Here is an 18,230-nt window from a genome sequence, read left to right as displayed (position 1 = left end):
ACAGCCTCACATTTAACACCACTTTTGTGTTTAATTAACAGACCCTCCAGGACAATCTTCTCAATGGGACTTAGATCGCATTGTGTTTGTTAAAGGACTGCAATACATGCAGGTGTTATAGTCTGTAACTGGTATTTTGTTGTTTGCACCTAAACGGAATAAATCCTTATTCTTCTAATGTAGGTGACCCACAAAGACAAACCAGGTTGTCCATGTTGGGTCCCAACTAAACAGATGTTCAAAATGTTTTGCGCTTTATCCTCTGATACTTTTATTGCCAATGTCCACTGGATGTGGCTGTGCTGAGTGGCACGTCTATCACAAAGATGATCCATTAATACTATACTGTTCAAAAGTTTGGAGTCACTTAGAAATGTCCTTATTTTTGATGAAAAGCATTTTTTTTCAATGAAGATAACATTAAATGAATCAGAAATACAGTCTAGACATTGTTAATGTGTTAAATAACTATTCTAGCTGGAAACGGCTGATTTTTAGTGGAATATCTCCATAGGGGTACAGAGGAACATTTCCAGCAACCATCACTCCTGTGTTCTAATGCTACATTGTGTTAGCTAATGGTGTTGAAAGGCTCATTGATGATTAGAAAACCCTTGTGTAATTATGTTAGCACATGAATGCAAGTGGGAGATTTCATGGATAACATGAAATTGCCTGGGTGACTCCAAAGTTTTCAACTGTAGTGTATGCAGCAATGTCCACGAGCTTCATGAGTGGAGCAGCTCACTGGCAGCTCCTGCTGTCTTTAGTAGTGTTTATTGTTGCCAGAAATTTGTATGGGTCTGAAGTATATATGTAATATGTGTAAATGTACACAAAAGCTTCAGGCAATAAAAGTTTAATTTAAAAAAGTACTGCCATGCATAGTTATTATTAATCACTTGATAGAAAGTTCAGTAAATGGAAGAAAACTAAATTAGATAATGGTGTTAGCACGAGTTCTCTTAGGTGAAGTTGCTCACAGTTTTTTAGGCAGGCAAGTTGGTAGCATCTTGCTACAGCTATTCTGTTGTTTTTTCTGTCTCTTCATGTAGCCCTAAACTGACTCACTGGTGTTGCGATAAAGACTGTGTGAAGACGCAAAGACAGTTTAAGATGTAAAGTATGTATGCTATTTACTACTACTACTACTATTTACTGAAGTAAAAATGCTGTCCAGCCCCACCTTGCACTATGTGGAAAAAGTAATTGCCACCTTAGCTAACAGTCTACCTACACTACCGTTCAAATGTTTGGGGTCACCCAGGTAACTTCATGTTTTCCATGAAAACTCACACTTTTATTCATGTGCTAACATAATTGCACAAGGGTTTTCTAATCATCAATGAGCCTTTCAACACCATTAGCTAACACAATGTAGCATTAGAACACAGGAGTGATGGTTGCTGGAAATGTTCCTCTGTAACCCTATGGAGATATTCCATTAAAAATCAGCTGTTTCTAGCTAGAAAAGTCATTTGCCACATTAACAATGTCTAGACTACATTTCTGATTAATTTAATGTTATCTTCATTGAAAAAAAGTTTTTCTTTCAAAAAATAAAGACATTTTTCAGTGACCCCAAACTTTTGAAAGGTAATGTCTGTTTGGATGTATTGTCCTGGTGATGTAGGTGCCTAAAACTTTTGCATAGTGCTACTGATTGTATTTCTCTGCAAATATTATTTTTGTTTTTACTTAATGAAGCTGAATAAATATAAAGCAGTCATGGCTCATAAAACTATATGTTAACTAGAAATCATACCCAAGCAGATGGGCTGCAGTGCTGATGAAAACATTATTTATATTAGTATATAATTACTGACATTGAAATAACTCATCCCAGGAGGTGGCAAAAGGTTGTCTTTTAATGCCACACTGCCTTTGGCACTAACTGTATATGTTAGTTTTTCTCAAATTTTGGAGGCTAAGTGAGCACGTAGAGCTGAAAGTAAGGGAAAAGTATGAGTTTCTACATTTTAAAACTGCAGACTATATTATTTATAGTAGTCTGGTTTGTGGGTTTTACCGTAATTAAGTCGAAAAGCAGCTGTTTCCACAGCTAAAAGGGCTGTATGTACAAGACAAAAACCAATGGTAAAGTGACTCCAAAGACTGAGGCCGGGTAGTCGCTCCACTCCTGAAATATTTCCTGTAGACACTGAAACCGGCTCCCTAACTGAGCCGTAGCAGCCACATCCTGCGGACATTCGGCTTCTGGTTTACTGAATGACTTCACTGATTCTAAGGAGATCTAAAATCCCTGCTGAAAATCTGCCCCAGGGTCTGACAGACAAAAAGGAAAACACTGTTAGAAAAATCAGAAGACATGAGATATTCCCTGTCCAAAAACAACTCCAAGAGCCATCATTCCTCTTTTTGCGCTCCATTTCACTCACCTTCACTCCAAGAACACTTACTGTCACTCTCGTCACTGTCTTTGCTGGAGATGACATTGAGAGCCGAGGAATCGGCCTGGAAGTTGCTTTTGGACGCGGCCACGCTCAAAAACATAATGCATACATTTCCGAGGCGGTCATTTTTTGGGAAATACAGACACAGTAAGGGTCCTTGGTTGTTGGACCGATGAGTAAAAACAGCACAGCACAGCACTATGGGTGTCCTGTGACTGTCTGGGTGAGGGTAGGTTGGGTTGAACTGGATATGTGGATTATGGGTCTGGAACACAGAAGACCTACAGCTGTCCAGAATGTGGTGATCATGTGAGGATTCTAGAGTAGGTTGTGGAGTGGAAAGGATGTTGTGCCGGCTAGTCCGATGAAAAGGAGGCCCAACAATGAATCTCGAAACGATACCAGACGCTGCTGTGACTTTGATTCATTGGCGCAATGGCTGCTGCTTCGCTGGATCTCCTCTGAATGTGTCTGAAGGCTCTGTGGGTGTGGTAGTTCTGCAAGACTTTTACGGCTGACTGGAATATTAGGGTAAGAGGTGTGGATTGATATAGATGGGGGTAATGGATGAGATGTGGGGACTGAAATAGACTTATAGTTTGGATCCTGGATGACAAAGGGAATGACTGTGAGAGGAAGAGAAGGGCACAGGACGTAAAAGCAGCAACAGTGCAGTATAAAGGTTATAGATCTGGATGCAAATGAATGAAATGTCAGTGAGAAACATTTATATTTCGGTTCTGAAGCAGTGGTTTGGCTGGTTGCGGCGGCTGCTTTTATGTCCCTGTCCTTCAGGGTGAATGGTTCAGTAGTAAACCTTGAGACTCAGTGTCTGCCAGGAAAAATGTGTCGACCTTCATTCTCAAGATATGGGTGTCCAATTTTTAGAAACCAGCAAACACTGAGTCAAAAAAAACAAAAACAACTGTAAACATAAACAGTTACTGTGAAACAATCCAAATAATATTTAACTGGAATTCCCGAATGCTCTGCTGTCTCGCTTAAAAATGAAAGAGAGAGAAAGAGACACAAATACAGGAGAGAAAAAAAGGACAAATACGATGAAAAAAAACAAGATTTAAACCAAACGAGGGGAGAGAAAAGAGGAACAGCAGAGCAAATTGAGGAGTCCAGAAGAAAAGAGGTGAAGAAATAAGAAAACATGACATCATTCAAAAATGACAGTGCATGATAACACACGCTCTTTAACGCAGACACACTAACACACATTGTGCTGGTTCACATGGTAGACTGACACACCTTTCTGAGTCATACTTGAGCAGGATGGACCAATTGGAATGGGGTACTGAATGGTGAAGGCAAGCGATTGGACAGTGAGTGGAGGGCGGAATAACAGGGAGAACAGAGAAAACAAGGTACACATCGATGGGAAGCTTTATAACAGCGTAATGACACAGTGTTGGAACCTTTCCTGCTGTAGTTGCATCCATGTTTAGATCCAGAGCAACAATGTTAACACAGTCTCTGTCAAACTACACACAAACCTAAGAAGTCAGTGTTTTAATATCTTAGTAAAGGCTTTTAATTTGTTCAAAGACTTGCAATTAGATGCCATAATTTCTCCGCTGTCTGGTCTACACTTCCACCACACAGCTATAAACCACACATAAAGTAGCTACAGAAAATCCTCCTGACTGCTTCGCTTTCTAAAATATAATCCTTCTAGTCAAGCACTAAAACTGGGAACACATTTTAAGACAGCTTGACACCTCCCACATCAAGTCTATTTCTAACCACAAACGCAGATGTTCTCAGTCTTGACAGTCAGAAAATAACATATATTGAACCACTGAGAAAACACAGAGGATGACACACTGGGCATCATTTGGAATACGATTACATCCGTGTCACTAGGCGACCTCCAAAACTCATCGAAACATCTGTGTCGCAGAAAGTTGTGGGGGGAAAAAATAGACACAAAGGAATGAGCAGATGGAAAGAATCCTAAACATACTTACTTAGTGTTTCTGACCATTTTTTAAAAAATCTTTGGATGGATGTCATTCACAGTCCGGACGATACCTCTGACTTTTCTAACCCCTGATTTTTATGAAGCCACCACAGTGGGAATTAATTTTGCCACTGAAAATAAAATTTGATACTGTAAACAAAACTTGAACTGAGAAAGGCAGGTATTTTAAAAAATGATAGCCTATTTGTAAAAGATCCTTTGTACGTACACTATCGTTCAAAAGTTTGGGGTGATTTATAAATGTCCTTATATTTGAAAGAAAAGCAGTTTTTTTCAATGAAGATAACATTAAATTAATCAGAAATACAGTCTAGATGTTGTTAATGCGTGCAGTTGTTTGTAAGAATGAACTCAATCTTATTTTCTTTATTCATTTTGATATTACAATCTAGTTGTGTTTTACAATCAGTCTTATTACACTGATGGTTTCTTTTCTGCCTCCACTTTTAACTCTATCACTTGAGGGACAAGCCTAACAAAAGCACAACTTTCATGCAATACTATACTTTTTTGCATCCTATCGAGAGCATCATTTTTTTTTTTTAGTAACTCTGCATCTTTACCCAATACGAATGTTTCATTGTCAGTGTTTCCTTCTTCAGTTCAGGTTTTGTTTTCACCCCCCAGATCCCAAAATGACCTGTTACTGTTCTGGATCCATCAAATTTTTGGTTTTCAGTAGGTTGTATCCATTTATTCCACATGTGCACGCTACGGCTCAGCATGTGCATTATTGGCTTTGTAGCAAAAGAATTATACACATTTAGTTCCACAAACAATGGGCTGCATACAAAGCAGTCCTAGCAGATACATGTATATCTGGACCCTGAACACAGCTCACCTAGTAAAGAAGGCTCAACAAGAACTCTTCTTCCTCAGGAAGATGAAACATGTTGGTCTCTCCTCTCAGCTCCTGGCAAACTTTTGCAGAGCCACAATATAAACCATCCTTTGTCTCAGTGCAACACTGTGGTACGGCAGCTGCACAGCTCAGGACAGAAAGGACTTCCTCTTCCAGACCTGGACTCAATATATGCAGGCCGGGTCCAGAGGAAGGTCCGACGTATCGTCGCCGACACCACCCACCACGGAAATGGACTGTCTGTTCCGCTTCCCCCAGGTAAACAGTACATAAACATAAAAAATCTAACTTCCAGACTGCAAAACAGTTTTTATCCCAGAGTTGTACAATCCATTTACCCCCTTCACTCACAGACACATTATGTGCAATAAAGAACTGAGTCTTGCACCGGACTGCACTTTACCACACATCTCACGGCTCATTTGCACTAATTCTGTGTACATATTAATATGTTTCAGGGTTTTATTTTATTTGTATACAGTGTGCCTTTTTTTAAAAAAAATTTTACCTAGTCACTGTGTGAAAACATAATGACAATAAAAATTCTTGACTCTATATTCACATACACAAACCATATAACAGCGGCCTAATACTGTCGTCTGGTTCGTTTAAATACTTATTCCACTTGTACATATAGTAGATTGCTGTGTATGTATTCTATGTATAGCCGGTTTGGACAAGCAGACTTGAGCAGATGACAAATTTGTTTGCCACTAAGCCACTAACATGCTTTCAGAATGTTCTAGAATCCTCCACTTCTACACACATTAAAGTAAAGACACAGCTTGTGGATTCTGGACCCCTGGATAACGAAATCTGAGTAGAAATAAGAAAAAAGAAATCTAAATCCACCTCATGCCTCTTTCATCACTACATTCAGTGCAGCAGGGCAGCGCTACAATGGGAGGCTGTCTGCCACTCTGCTCCATGCTGTTCTCTTCTTGACATTTCTGTAGATGAAATATTCATAGCGAAAGTTTCCAACATGAAACATTCATAGCGAGTGTTGTTGGGGCATTTTTTTCCCCCTCCCACAAATTACTTCCAGCTTTTCAGTCAAACTAAGTAATTACTGTGTGTTCTGTCACAGCAGTTAAAGCACATATTAATGTTAAAACACTGCCTTCTGTGGAAATTAATGAGCTTTATTACCTGTTATATGACTTTTGATTTTCCCTCCAGGGCACATCAACAATCCATCAGATTGTGTTGTCACCTATTCAGTGCATAGCTCATCGGTCATTCATACCACTAACTAATATATTTAATGTTTCCAGAAAGCAAATTAACTTCATTTGCTGCTGACTAAATAAAGTACCATTAATACATAATGTGGCTGAGTTGCACTAATGTAACTGAGGATATCGATCACGCTCTGGCACGCCGCCATAGCGTCCAGTCGCTGCTCACCCCCAAGTTATGAAAGATTCATCACATTTAACATGTCGCTTAAAACTGCTACTTGCGGCATCAAACTCTCACAACCTTGAGCTGTATCTCTCAGACATCTTGCCAAGGTATGTCACCGTCTCTCCCTTCCTGCCTCTAAATCTCACTCCCCCTCTGAAATTCCCTTACCTCCTTCTCCCTCTCCCTAAAGACCTGCTGTTATTAATCACATTTCTACAACAGAAGAATAGAAAAAAAGAAGGAGGGGCAATGTGAAACTTCTGCTAGATTCATCTCTGTTAGCTCTGACCCAGATACAGCTAGAGATTGGAACCGGCTGCCTTGTGTGTTTCCTTGTGTGTGCGCAAAGCTAATAGATGAAGAGAAGCTATTCATGGAATGTCAAGCTGCTTTGCATATATCCACACTTATGTTTTTGGATGTCGCCGTGTGCGATTTTTGATGCTAGGGGACCCAACATGTGTGGGGATGATCCTATTATCCTTGTGTTGCTGTTGTTGACTGCTGGCCATGTACTGACAACAAAGATTAACGCCACAACATACGAAATGGCTTTGTTTACCCACCTCAAGGTGATGAGGATTTATGAATCTACATGAAAAATACAGCAGTCGTACTGTTTGCATCAGCTGCTGGCTCAGTTATCTGCAGACCTGTAAGCTGGTGTTTGCAAACAGAAAAAAACCCATTATATATACAAAGCAACGTTTAAAACTCTATCCTAGTTTTTTACTGAATCTAAAACTGACTGACCTGAGTAAGATGCAGAGATTTCCGTAATGTGACAGTTTAGTAAAAGATTTACATATGTTTCAGTGAAAGGTTCATAAGGTTGGAAATTTGTGAGTCAGACCTGCATCTGAGGTTCTTAAAGTGTCAAAAAGGATGGTAAAAAAAAAAAAAAAAAGCAGAAGTGGAACTCTTTCAGAGGCAAACGCAGGACTGGATTATTCCATTTAGTTTAAATAAGGACAATTGTCTCTAAAGCTCCTTTCAGGTAACTTCATTCTGTCATTCACACATACACTACAGTTCAAAAGTTTAGGGTCACCCAAACAACCTTTATTCATGTGCTAACATAATAGCACAAGAGTTTTCCAATAATCAATTAACTTTTCAACACCATTAGATAACACAATGTAGCATTAGAACATAGGAGTGATGGTTGCTGGAAATGTTCCTCTGTACCTCTATGTAGATATTCCATTAAAAATCAGTCGTTTCCAGCTAGAATAGTCATTTACCACATTAACAATGTCTAGACTGTAATTCTGATTAATTTAATGGTATCCACTTTGAAAAAAATGCTTTTCTTTCAAAAATAAGGACATTTCTAAGTGACCCCAAACTTTTGAACGGTTGTGTATATAAATTACTATGATCATTATTGCTAGGTCTGACTTTGTAATATTAGTGTCATTTTTAGGCCAAAAGTTACCAGTTATAAGACCCACATATTCAGACACTGTCAGAGTAAAAGAAAGGATTACAGGTCTGAAAGGGACTTAATTCAAACATTTATTACTTGTTATTGCACATATTACTTTATTTATATTTTGTGTTTGCAAAGAAAAAAGCACTAAATGTGAATTATATCAGTCTAATCTGTCAAGTGCATCTGCAAATCATTGCAAAGTTTTATAAATGACCAAAACACATTTTGTGTGACAGCTGAATTTGCTCTGCAAAAGCTAACAAGCAACATAATTTCACGTTGGTCAGTCTACCATACACAAGTGCAGAGATATGTCAGAAAAGACCCCCCTGCATTTAAGGGGTTGTACTTCCAGTGCAGTTATTGCCTGTAAGCGGTTATCTTGGTACCACACAGAAGCATGAGGACAAACAGCATGAAAGAGCTCTTGTTAGACTCACAGGAGGCAGAAGCTGCAGGAATCCCGACAGGTCCAGTGTGTGCTGCACTTGAAAATAAAACTGTACAAAAGATGTGGTCCAACTATTCTGCCTGGCACCTCTGGCTCTTAAATACGCGAGTTTCCAAAACAACATGAGACCACCAGCAGAGGTGGAATAAATCTCATGACATATGTGACCAGTCTTAAAATCAATGCAGCTTATATCCAACAGAATGAAAAAAAAGGGACAGTATATATAAAAGTAAATATCAAAACCCACCTTTGAGGTGAGTGTTTGCTGTGCTCGAGGTACAGTATGCATCTATTATGCTGTCCTGCACTTGTACTCCTTGATAAGATGACTGTTTGGGGTGAGATGTGATGACAGAGTGTTATGATAGAGTGAATTCACGTGGGGGCTGACCCAGCCAGAGCTGCTTGGGATACAGTGTTGATCTGTTCAGCCTGTTTGGGAAGTCGAGGGCCATCTGTTAACATGGCAGAGCTGCAGCTCTCTCAGACTGACTTAAAGGAGGAGCACTAGCGTGGCACACACAAATTAACAAGTACAAATTGAACACAAAGGAGCACATAATGTATCATAAACTGACAAACTACAAGCACATTCAAAGAGTGCAGAAAAATGTACTACAGATTATACACTGCCCATCCAAAAAAAAAGTTGCACATCCTAATATTTCATTGGATCGCTCAGTCATCGGTCATTCAGTATATTCAGGTAGTCAGCTGACTTCATTCTTTGGGAACATAATGTTGCTGAACCTGACCAACCCCAGATCATAACTCTAACCCCCACAGGCTGGTAGACACTAGACATGATGAGTGCATCATTTCATCCGCCTCTCTTCTTACCCTGATGCTCCCATCACTTTGGAACAGGATGAATCTAGACTCATCAGACCACATGACCTTCTTTCATTGCTCCAGAGTCCAATCTTCAGGATGCATAGCAAATTGAAGCCTTTTTTTTCTCGTCTGATTAGCCTCACTGATCAGGGGTTTTCCTCAAGCTACACAGCTGTTTAGTCCTAATCCTTTGAGTTCCCTTCACATTGTGCGTGTGGAAATGCTCTTACTTTTACTGTTAAACATAGCCGTGCGTTCGACTGTTGATTTCCTACAATCATCTATGAGTTTGTTCTGAACACATTTGTTCCTCGAAGATGATGGTTCACCACTATCCTTCAGATTTCAGTAATGCATTGGATGGTTCTTAACCCTTAGTTGTTTTCTTTGCTTGAGGCAGGCCAATAATTTGACCTTTCTGAAACAGATTAACGCCCTTTCCACAACCACTGTGGAAGATGGAAGATAAGAAATAGTAACCTGACTTGACACTATAATCAGAAATTCATAGGGTTTTTAATATTTTTTAGACAAATTAAACACTTTTAACACGACACATTGGGCTTTGGGTGTCTGTGGTAGCTGTTTGTCTTGATTTGTCCAGATGGAATTCTTGGATGACTTAAGGTATGATACCATCTGACAAATTGCTATGCTTAAAATTCTGCCTGTAAAATAGAGATTGCAAAGGTTATATTCAGAGTAAGCGTGGCTACCTATACTGCTGCTGCTGCAAACAGCAGTCACAGCCTATAGACTAGTGCAGAAACACTTAGTGCCATCATTACCCTGACACAAGCTGCTGTTTGTCAAAAAAAAAAAATGCAGCACTCCATCTCTCTAAGAGCTCACTGTGAGTTGAACAGGCAGGAAATAATATGGATCTATACTTACAGTTCTGCAGCATACATCATTTGCACTGTACTGTAGCTTTTCTTGATGGCTCTGTCACAGCTTGCTGACTCTGACTGCACAACACATGATCTACACAACAAGTCAACTCCGAAGAGATGCTCTGCATTGACCCTGAGGGGAACTAGGCTGCCCTGGATGTGTGTGTGTTTGTGACTTTTTGCAGCTCGTTATGTGTCTGAGTGCATACATGTCCGTATATGACGACAATTTTCTTTGTCTCTATATGTATACCACCACTTGGTTCAACCTCTTAGACACTTATCTTCTCCAGGGACAATTTCTTTAGCAGCAGGTCTAGTCACACATCTCCATTAGCAAATTCAAAGTCAGGTTGTAAATGTTTCAGGTCCCTGAAGGTGACAGTCAACAACAACAGCATCCTCAGCCCAACTGGTTGAGGCAAATAACCACCATCCCTGAACCTGGTTCTGCCAGGGGTCTCTTCCTGTTAAAGCAGCAGTTGTTCTTCCCACCATCACCAAAGAGCCTGTGCAAAGGGCATCTTTGGAATTTTGGGTTTCTCTCTAAAATATACATTTGTAAAGGCTTGGCCTTACTATGTGAAATGCCTTGAAATGACATATGTTGCAAATTGACACTGTATAAACAGAACTGATAGGGGTGCCTGGATAGCTCAGCTGGCTACATGTAATTCCCCCACTCTTCTACCCATGTTTCCTGTCTCTCTCTCCTGCTATCCTGTCAACAAAAGGCAAATAATGCCCAAAAAATAATATTTAAAAAAAAAAAGTAGAACTGATTGGTTTCTTCCCACTGTTGTCAACTGCTTGTTCCCAAGGCAATTTTGGATAGTTGGATTCTCTGCTCTTTGCTTAAAATATGTGAAGTGCTATGAGATGGCATATGTTGTGAATTGGCACTATACAGATAAAACTGAATTTAGTTGAAATTTGTTAGACATGCACGATCCCTATATGATTAAGTCGAGATATTTTGTTATCCTTTGACTTTTACTCTGGTGTCAACATTAGTTAAACATTTTTTGCTTTCAATTAACTATCTCACCATCTGTTTGACTGATTCAACTTTACATTCACTGTAGGCATCTGTGCTGTCCAAAGAATGAACCCTAGTAATATTTCTTGACAGCATTTGAAAGGATTGTCATAACATTTGGTACATATTTTAGCTTGTGGGGTTCCACAGTGGCTAGGTGGTTAGCACTGTCACCTCGCAGCTAGAAGATAGAGGATAGATGGATTTTATTTTTGGTTTAACAGATTTAAATTTTAATTTGTCAAATACTTTAGTGTGGAAGCATCTACAATAACCAAAGATCTGTCAGTTTACAGACCTTCCTGGTTCAACTTTGACTGACAAAACTTCTCATAGTTGTTGGCTCTAGGGCCGTGCTAGCTCCCCTTAGGATGAAGACTAACAACTTCAGAGATGCCTCAACTTGGATTTAGCTCAGTCATCATGTAAAAGATGTAATTTAATGAATACAGCCACAGTTGAGCTCTGCGTTTAGTGCTAATTGTGTAATGTTTGCATACTAACACGATTTACTAAAGTGGTGAACAACATTAGGCTCAAGTCCCTTCTTGCCTCATCATCTTTGTGACCTGCATCTTACTCAAATCTCAAGCTCTGATGAGATGTGTTTCTAATTTAAATCCTTAGTTCCAGTTGGATTAAATGAGTGTGTTTTTGTGATTCTCTCCTCCCTCCATCTCTAGTCAAAATCTTAATGCACCTCCTCCATCACCTTCTTTCCTGTCTTTGTTCGTCTCCTCCGTCTAGCCTCCACAAATGGCTACTCTGGTGCAGTGCAAGCTAAAGATAAGAGTCCACACGCTCACACACAGACACAATGTGTGAAAAGCACACATGCACGCACACACTGACCACCTAAACACAAATACCTGAGTGCCTGGCTGTGTGGACACTGTATTTTATGTGAGTTTTGTGTTCTTGACAGTTCTGTAATTACCTTTGGGTGAAAATATCAAAATACTGCAAGCACTTGTGTCCTGAGACAAAATGCCGCATTGGATCAACAAAGGATTGTGGGGGTCCTGCTCCCCCCTCAGACAGCCGTCCAGACTGAGAGGAGCAGGGACTTCAGGATGAGATAGCTGCTCCTGCATATTTTACAACCTGTTCTGCAGCCATCTGCTCTCTGACACACTCGCATACGCACACATACACGCACAAGCACACAAGAACAGAAACCAACACAATCAGGTCTACCTTCCAGGAATGTACCTCTGTTTAACAGACATTGCACCTGGTGATATGTGGGTAAACAAAGACACAACCACAAGAATACATAGACGAGTCAATGAAAGGGTTGTCATTGTGGAAGACGCCCCTCAGCCTCAGCAGCTCCGATCTATCATAACAGCAACTTAAGCAGATTGTCATGGAAACTAGTTGTGACAATCCAACAATATGTGCCAGAAAACCAGAGAATGGTCAGACAACACTAAGAAGACCTGTATGCTCAACAAGAACCGCTGTGGTCCTGCTTAATAACAACTTGTACTACTGTGACCTTTGTACACAGTGTGGTATAGTAAATCAGCCATTAGGTGAAGATACATTTATGCAGTTGGCAATAGTCCCTATTTCTATTTTCGTCCATGATTTAATAATGCTATCGTACTGGTGCACATCCGATAAACTACAGATACATTGTTTTTCACCAAAGGAACTATTTAAATCCTCAAGTGAAACAAGCTATGCAAAGTCTTGAGTTGTGTGTGTAATTGCAGCTAGAAACACTAGTTAAATCTTCTAACAGAGTTTGTTGCAATTTAATTTACTGTGATTACATTTACATATTTTGGCAGAGGAAGTCTGAAATTAAGCTTTAAAGCCAAGCACAGACTCAGTGCTGAAATAATAGAATGTGCTTGATTGAATTTCTGTGGTCCAATACCCTTTAATGGAGGCCAGTGACCTTTTATAGAGGATGATATTAGAGAGTCTGGTCATCTTAGACGGCACCGCTTGCGCAACCCGATCAAAGTTCTGATCTAAAGTAACAGAAGTGAGATAAGATTACGAGACACAATGTGAGACAGAATTCAATTCAAGTCACGTAACTCAAGTTTTAAGGTTAATTCTCAGTTATCAAAACTGGGCCTTGTGATAACAACTTTTGTCATCTTTCCTCTTGTTAGTCAGTCAGACAGACGAGAAACACAGCTACAATATCTGCTCCAAACATCCATCACACTTCACAGAGCGTCCTCGTTTAACTTTTCACTGTTCGAATCATCATAGATGGTTGCCTTAAAGTCATGCCAACTATGTACATGTTTAGACACATGTACATATTCCCCTCAGGAGTAACCATCCTTAACTTTTTACCTTAACTTTTAATCATGCTCACCATGTAAAAATGTCTACTTGTCATATATATTGGACTTTGGGTCATGACTGGACAACTAAGGGTTGACTCAGCTGTACTTTACATTTTGAGCTAACTGGCAAAAGTTGGCTCATTATGGCCAAAGCCTTAATTAGACTCCCTTGCAGACACTGCATATAGATATGCATTGGTATTATACTACTTTTCTAGTTTGCAGGAGTTTGTTCGATGCCATCCATACAACGACAGTAGGTCATATGCATATCTTTCGCCAACGCTACTGCCGAGCATGCACACAACTGTCCTTGTCTTGTAGTCCATGTGAACAAAAATTGTTTTACTGTTTTATGTCAGCTGGTAACAGTCACATTTCATGCAGTTTGGAGTCGAAGACTTAAGGTGACTTTTGACTTCTTTGAAAAAGAAATAATGTGTATAATAGGAAGTGGAAACACCATATTTCTTTTTCAAAAAAGCCAAAAGTCACCTTAAGTCAGTGTATATACTTCTTGTGCAAAATCGGGGCCAATTTTCATAGTTTTTGGCATATGTGTACCACAGTGAGGTTTCTATCTCATGTCCAAGTAAAAGCAAAACTAAGCTGTGCTCTGTGTGTTGTGCTAATTAGAAAACATCAGCATACTAACAGGTTAAATTAAGTAATAAAATTGGTAAACATGGTATCTGTTAAATATCAGAAGGTCATGATGTTAACATTGACTCTCAGCTCAAAGCACTGTCTGATGTCTTACTGCTCATGTTTCTTACAAGTTTCACAAGTTATTGCACCACTGTCACCATGTTCCCAGATATCCCAGGAATGACTTTGGTGAGCAAATTATGACCATAACAGCAGAGAAGATGGCCGTCACAATTAAAATAAACCCCAAGTGGTAATAAACTGGAATGACCCTTAACGTGTCTACTGAAAGAATTCCAACAGGACAACAGTGCTGTAGGTTTATGAAAATAATGAGATGCTCTGGAAACCTTTATCTCAAGAGTTAACAACATCTTTCGTCCCTCAGTAGGGGCCTATCTCACCACATCTCCATCTCAGTTTTCCTGCCAACTTAACTAAACCAAAGTCTTCTCCTCTTGTGGTGATGGTGCAGCGGTGCAGTGCTGTGAACAGTGGATGGATCGCGGACGGTGTGGAAGAGCTGTGAAAGACAAAGCCACGACAGAGAAAACAGGTAACAGCATGTCCAGCGGACTGAGGGCTGATGGGAGAGAGGCAGGGGGGCGGGGACGCAGGATGGGGCCCTACCTCCCGTGAATACTGAACTTAGAACCCTAGCCACCATGGTGGGTGGTCGTGGTCGGTGGTGGTGGGGGATTTAAAGGGACACACAGAACATGCTGGAAACTCTGTACCTTTTAATGTGCCGTCAGAAAGGGCCCAACTCACCCCCGGAACCATTAAATCTGGAGGAATGAGACTGTGTTAGTCAGAGAGAAGCAGAAGAAAGCAAGGAAGGAAGGATGGATGAGAAACAGAAGAGAGTCAAAGAGAGAGAAAGAGGAAAAGAGGGATGGAGTAAGGCCAGAAGGAAGCGATGAAAGATTAAGCTGGTTTATGTTCCTATGTTTTGTCTTTCCAGTAATTCTGAGTCCAGTTCTTTGGATTAATACGTTCACTTTATGTAGTGTAACAATCAGGAAGCCGCTGATTCGCAAAACCACAGTTTTCCGAACATAGCAGACATTGACAACCACCTTGCAAACTGTATGCCATTGAGTTATTCCTGTACGTTGCCTATTTCGAGCAGCAACCTTGCCTTTTTGTGTTGCTATTTTGTTCACAAAGCAACATTTGGACCTTTTGTCACCTTGAATAGCATTGTGTATATATGTATATAAAAAAAGATATCCTGGCAAGAAAAAAAAGTACCAAGCCAGGAAAAAAGAAGACAAACTTTTCAACCAAAAATCAGAGAAGGAAAAAGCAAAAAACACGGTGACAAACCAGGACATATGAAAAAAGAAAAGGTAAAGGGGCCTCTTGATGTATAAAGTGTGTACATAGAGACTGTGTGTGATATGGTCTGAGGGGAGTTTCTCGATTGGTCAGACACCCTTGGTAGAAACCTCCTGTAAAAGGAAGATCATTTTCTATCTGTATTTCTCAAGAGGTTGACAGAAACATTCCAGTGATGAAATAAAATTATCATAGAGAAGGAAATCAAAGGTTTTTACTTTCAACTTTAAGAAACCAATCGTGTCCACTGCTCCTTGTACAAAGTATAAAAAAGTAAGTGCCTTTGGAATAAGTGGGTAAAATACTGTACAGGCACCAAATTCTCAAGAAGGCTAATGCTAGCAGATGCTGCTATTTTGGTGTGGAGGACGCAGTGGAAAGAATAAAAAAACCAAACCAAGCAGTTTGTCACCAAATCCTATACAGCCGCAGGGGAGGGGGGACAAGCAGGGAATTAGCTCTAGCTCCTACAAATCTCGCCTGAAGTGATCTCAGATCTTGGCTTCGGGGAAACTCTTCATCCTTTCCTTCCAGATTTTGGTCTATCCCTGCCCCCGCGGCTGTACTAAACCACATGCAGAAGAGAGGAAGGGAGGGGGGTCATCTCCTTTTCGATCAGGGCGATTAAATGATTAACAACTCCCCCTCCCTCTAGCTCTGTATACCCACCACCATGCAAGCCCCGCATGTCAGCACTCACTGGGCATGCTCCAAGGGGCCATCCCAAGCACGGCATCTACGGTAGACCAGGCAAGGTAAGGGAAGAGGGAAAGGAAGGGGCTAACTCCAGCAGTCAGCTGTTCTACCTCTGCAAACCTGTCGATTATGAGAGCTTGTCTTAAAATCCAGCTTGATCAGTTTGATGCTGGGGTTGAAGAAGAGCCTCCACAGTCTGTAGCAGAGTCTGCAGAACCAGAGCAGGTGACCGTCAATCTGCAACAAAAACCAGCCCGAGGACTCACGGGTAAAAGGAAAGAGGATGGACTAGGGAAAGGGGGGATCTACCGCAGAGTAGCAACTATGGTTGAAACTAGTTCACTAATTGCGCTCTTCCGAATTCGGCCAAACCAAATTAAAAAGCAAAAAGAAAAAAAAGGCTCAAGCTCAAATCAAGCAGGACTCAGAAAGATGTGGAAAGACTACCGACCAGCCAGCTCCTTCTCCTTACTCCGTCTCTTTTTCTCCATGCGTTTCAGTCTCTTCTCCTCCCTGCGTTTGGCTTCCTCGGCCTCCTGGTGGCGTCGACACTTGTGGAAGTTCTCCACCACCACACCCACGAACATGTTGAGCACGAAGAAGGCAACGATCAGAAGGAAAGAGATGAAGTAGAGCAGCATCCATGGGTTGTAGTTCATTATTGGCTGAAACACAGAAAAAAAAAATCTTTTTCATCTGGTAGCCTTCATAGAGCATTTTAACTTATGACTGACTGCTGGGTAAATATTTATCAGTGGATTGTTTGAAATGATTTCATGCATAGTCAAATGACTTGCCATGACTGCTTGGTGTCACATTTTCACAATTGACCATATTTACCTGGCGGTCAACTCCTACAGCATCTAGTCCATCGTACATAATGTCCACCCAGCCATCTTTTGACGCCAGTACAAAGAGAGACATCAAGGCCTGAGGCAGGAAAGGAGGAAGGGGTGAAACCTAACTGCATGTGACACTAGAAACAAGGCTAAGAAAACATCATGAATACATACGTTTATGAATCAGCCTATCAGGAATCTTGGAATTTCTGAGGACTTACCTGTCCCAGGTTGTCAAAGTTGTATTTGCGCTTTTCCCATTCATAATCGGCTTGCAAACAGTCTGACTTATTAGTGATGTTCCTCACATCCTTTCCTTTACAAAAGAAGAACTTTCCCTTGAAAAGCTGAGGAGAAGAACACACAAATGTCTGAACCTGAAAAGGAAACCACTTCGTAAAACTAAATTATGTGGCCTGTGTTTGGTTTAAGGGTTGAAATATATAAAATCACTTGGATGGAAGGAGCTTTGTAATAAGAGGATCTTAACCTCAGATAATGCTTTGATTTGGCTCCAGTTGTGAATATTTTGATTGACCTTGTGAATGTATTTATGTTTCAGCTTGCATACATTTCACTAAGATGCACCTTATCACCTCTGCTTTTAATATGTCAAAGACAAATAATGAGAAGAGTTAAAAAATTACATTTGCCTAGAACACATCACACAGGTCATCGAGGATGACTACTCTAGGTTGCAATTATGACAAGGCAGCATTTGGACTGCCAGAAGTGGTACTTAAGAGCCAGAGCACAAAATACAGCATTGACTGTGTAGTAAAAATATGTCACAAAACATTGTAGGTCATTGAAAGACAATTTTGGGATTTGCAGCATTCTGAACATTTCAGCACTGGGGCAGTAAGTGCTACAGAAACATGTTAACGTGTGAATACTGAAATCAATGCTTCACGGTATCGTAATAGCCATTAACCCTTCATGGCACTAGCTCGCTTGGGCAGATGGTTTATGGACATTAACATGCTGATGGCAGATAAACAGGAGCTGGTGCTGCACCAAGGGCACAGAGCTCATTGGTATGGATCAGTCCTTGGGC

The 18,230-nt window shown here is 40.4% G+C and overlaps 1 protein-coding gene across 14 annotated transcripts in view; it reads right to left on the bottom strand.

Moving 5' to 3' along the window:
• The window catches only part of cacna1g (calcium channel, voltage-dependent, T type, alpha 1G subunit), a 321,585-nt gene that overhangs the window by 36,997 nt on the left and 266,358 nt on the right, over positions 1-18,230 (bottom strand). For 7 of the 14 annotated variants that reach the window (XM_055004159.1, XM_055004146.1, XM_055004148.1 and 4 more), the window contains 4 exons: positions 17,395-17,520; positions 17,175-17,264; positions 16,786-16,999; positions 15,035-15,085 (listed from right to left, as the gene is read on the bottom strand). In XM_055004159.1, the coding sequence (XP_054860134.1) occupies positions 15,035-15,085; positions 16,786-16,999; positions 17,175-17,264; positions 17,395-17,520 (481 nt within the window). The remainder of the gene's footprint in view (positions 1-15,034; positions 15,086-16,785; positions 17,000-17,174; positions 17,265-17,394; positions 17,521-18,230) is intronic. The other 7 variants (XM_055004151.1, XM_055004152.1, XM_055004158.1 and 4 more) reach the window with 3 other exon arrangements.

The sequence above is a fragment of the Amphiprion ocellaris genome, chromosome 18, assembly GCF_022539595.1.
Source record: "Amphiprion ocellaris isolate individual 3 ecotype Okinawa chromosome 18, ASM2253959v1, whole genome shotgun sequence".
Classification (NCBI taxonomy): Eukaryota; Metazoa; Chordata; class Actinopteri; family Pomacentridae; genus Amphiprion; species Amphiprion ocellaris.
Note: the sequence above shows the minus strand (reverse complement) of the source record. Positions and strands in the feature narration are given on the sequence as shown.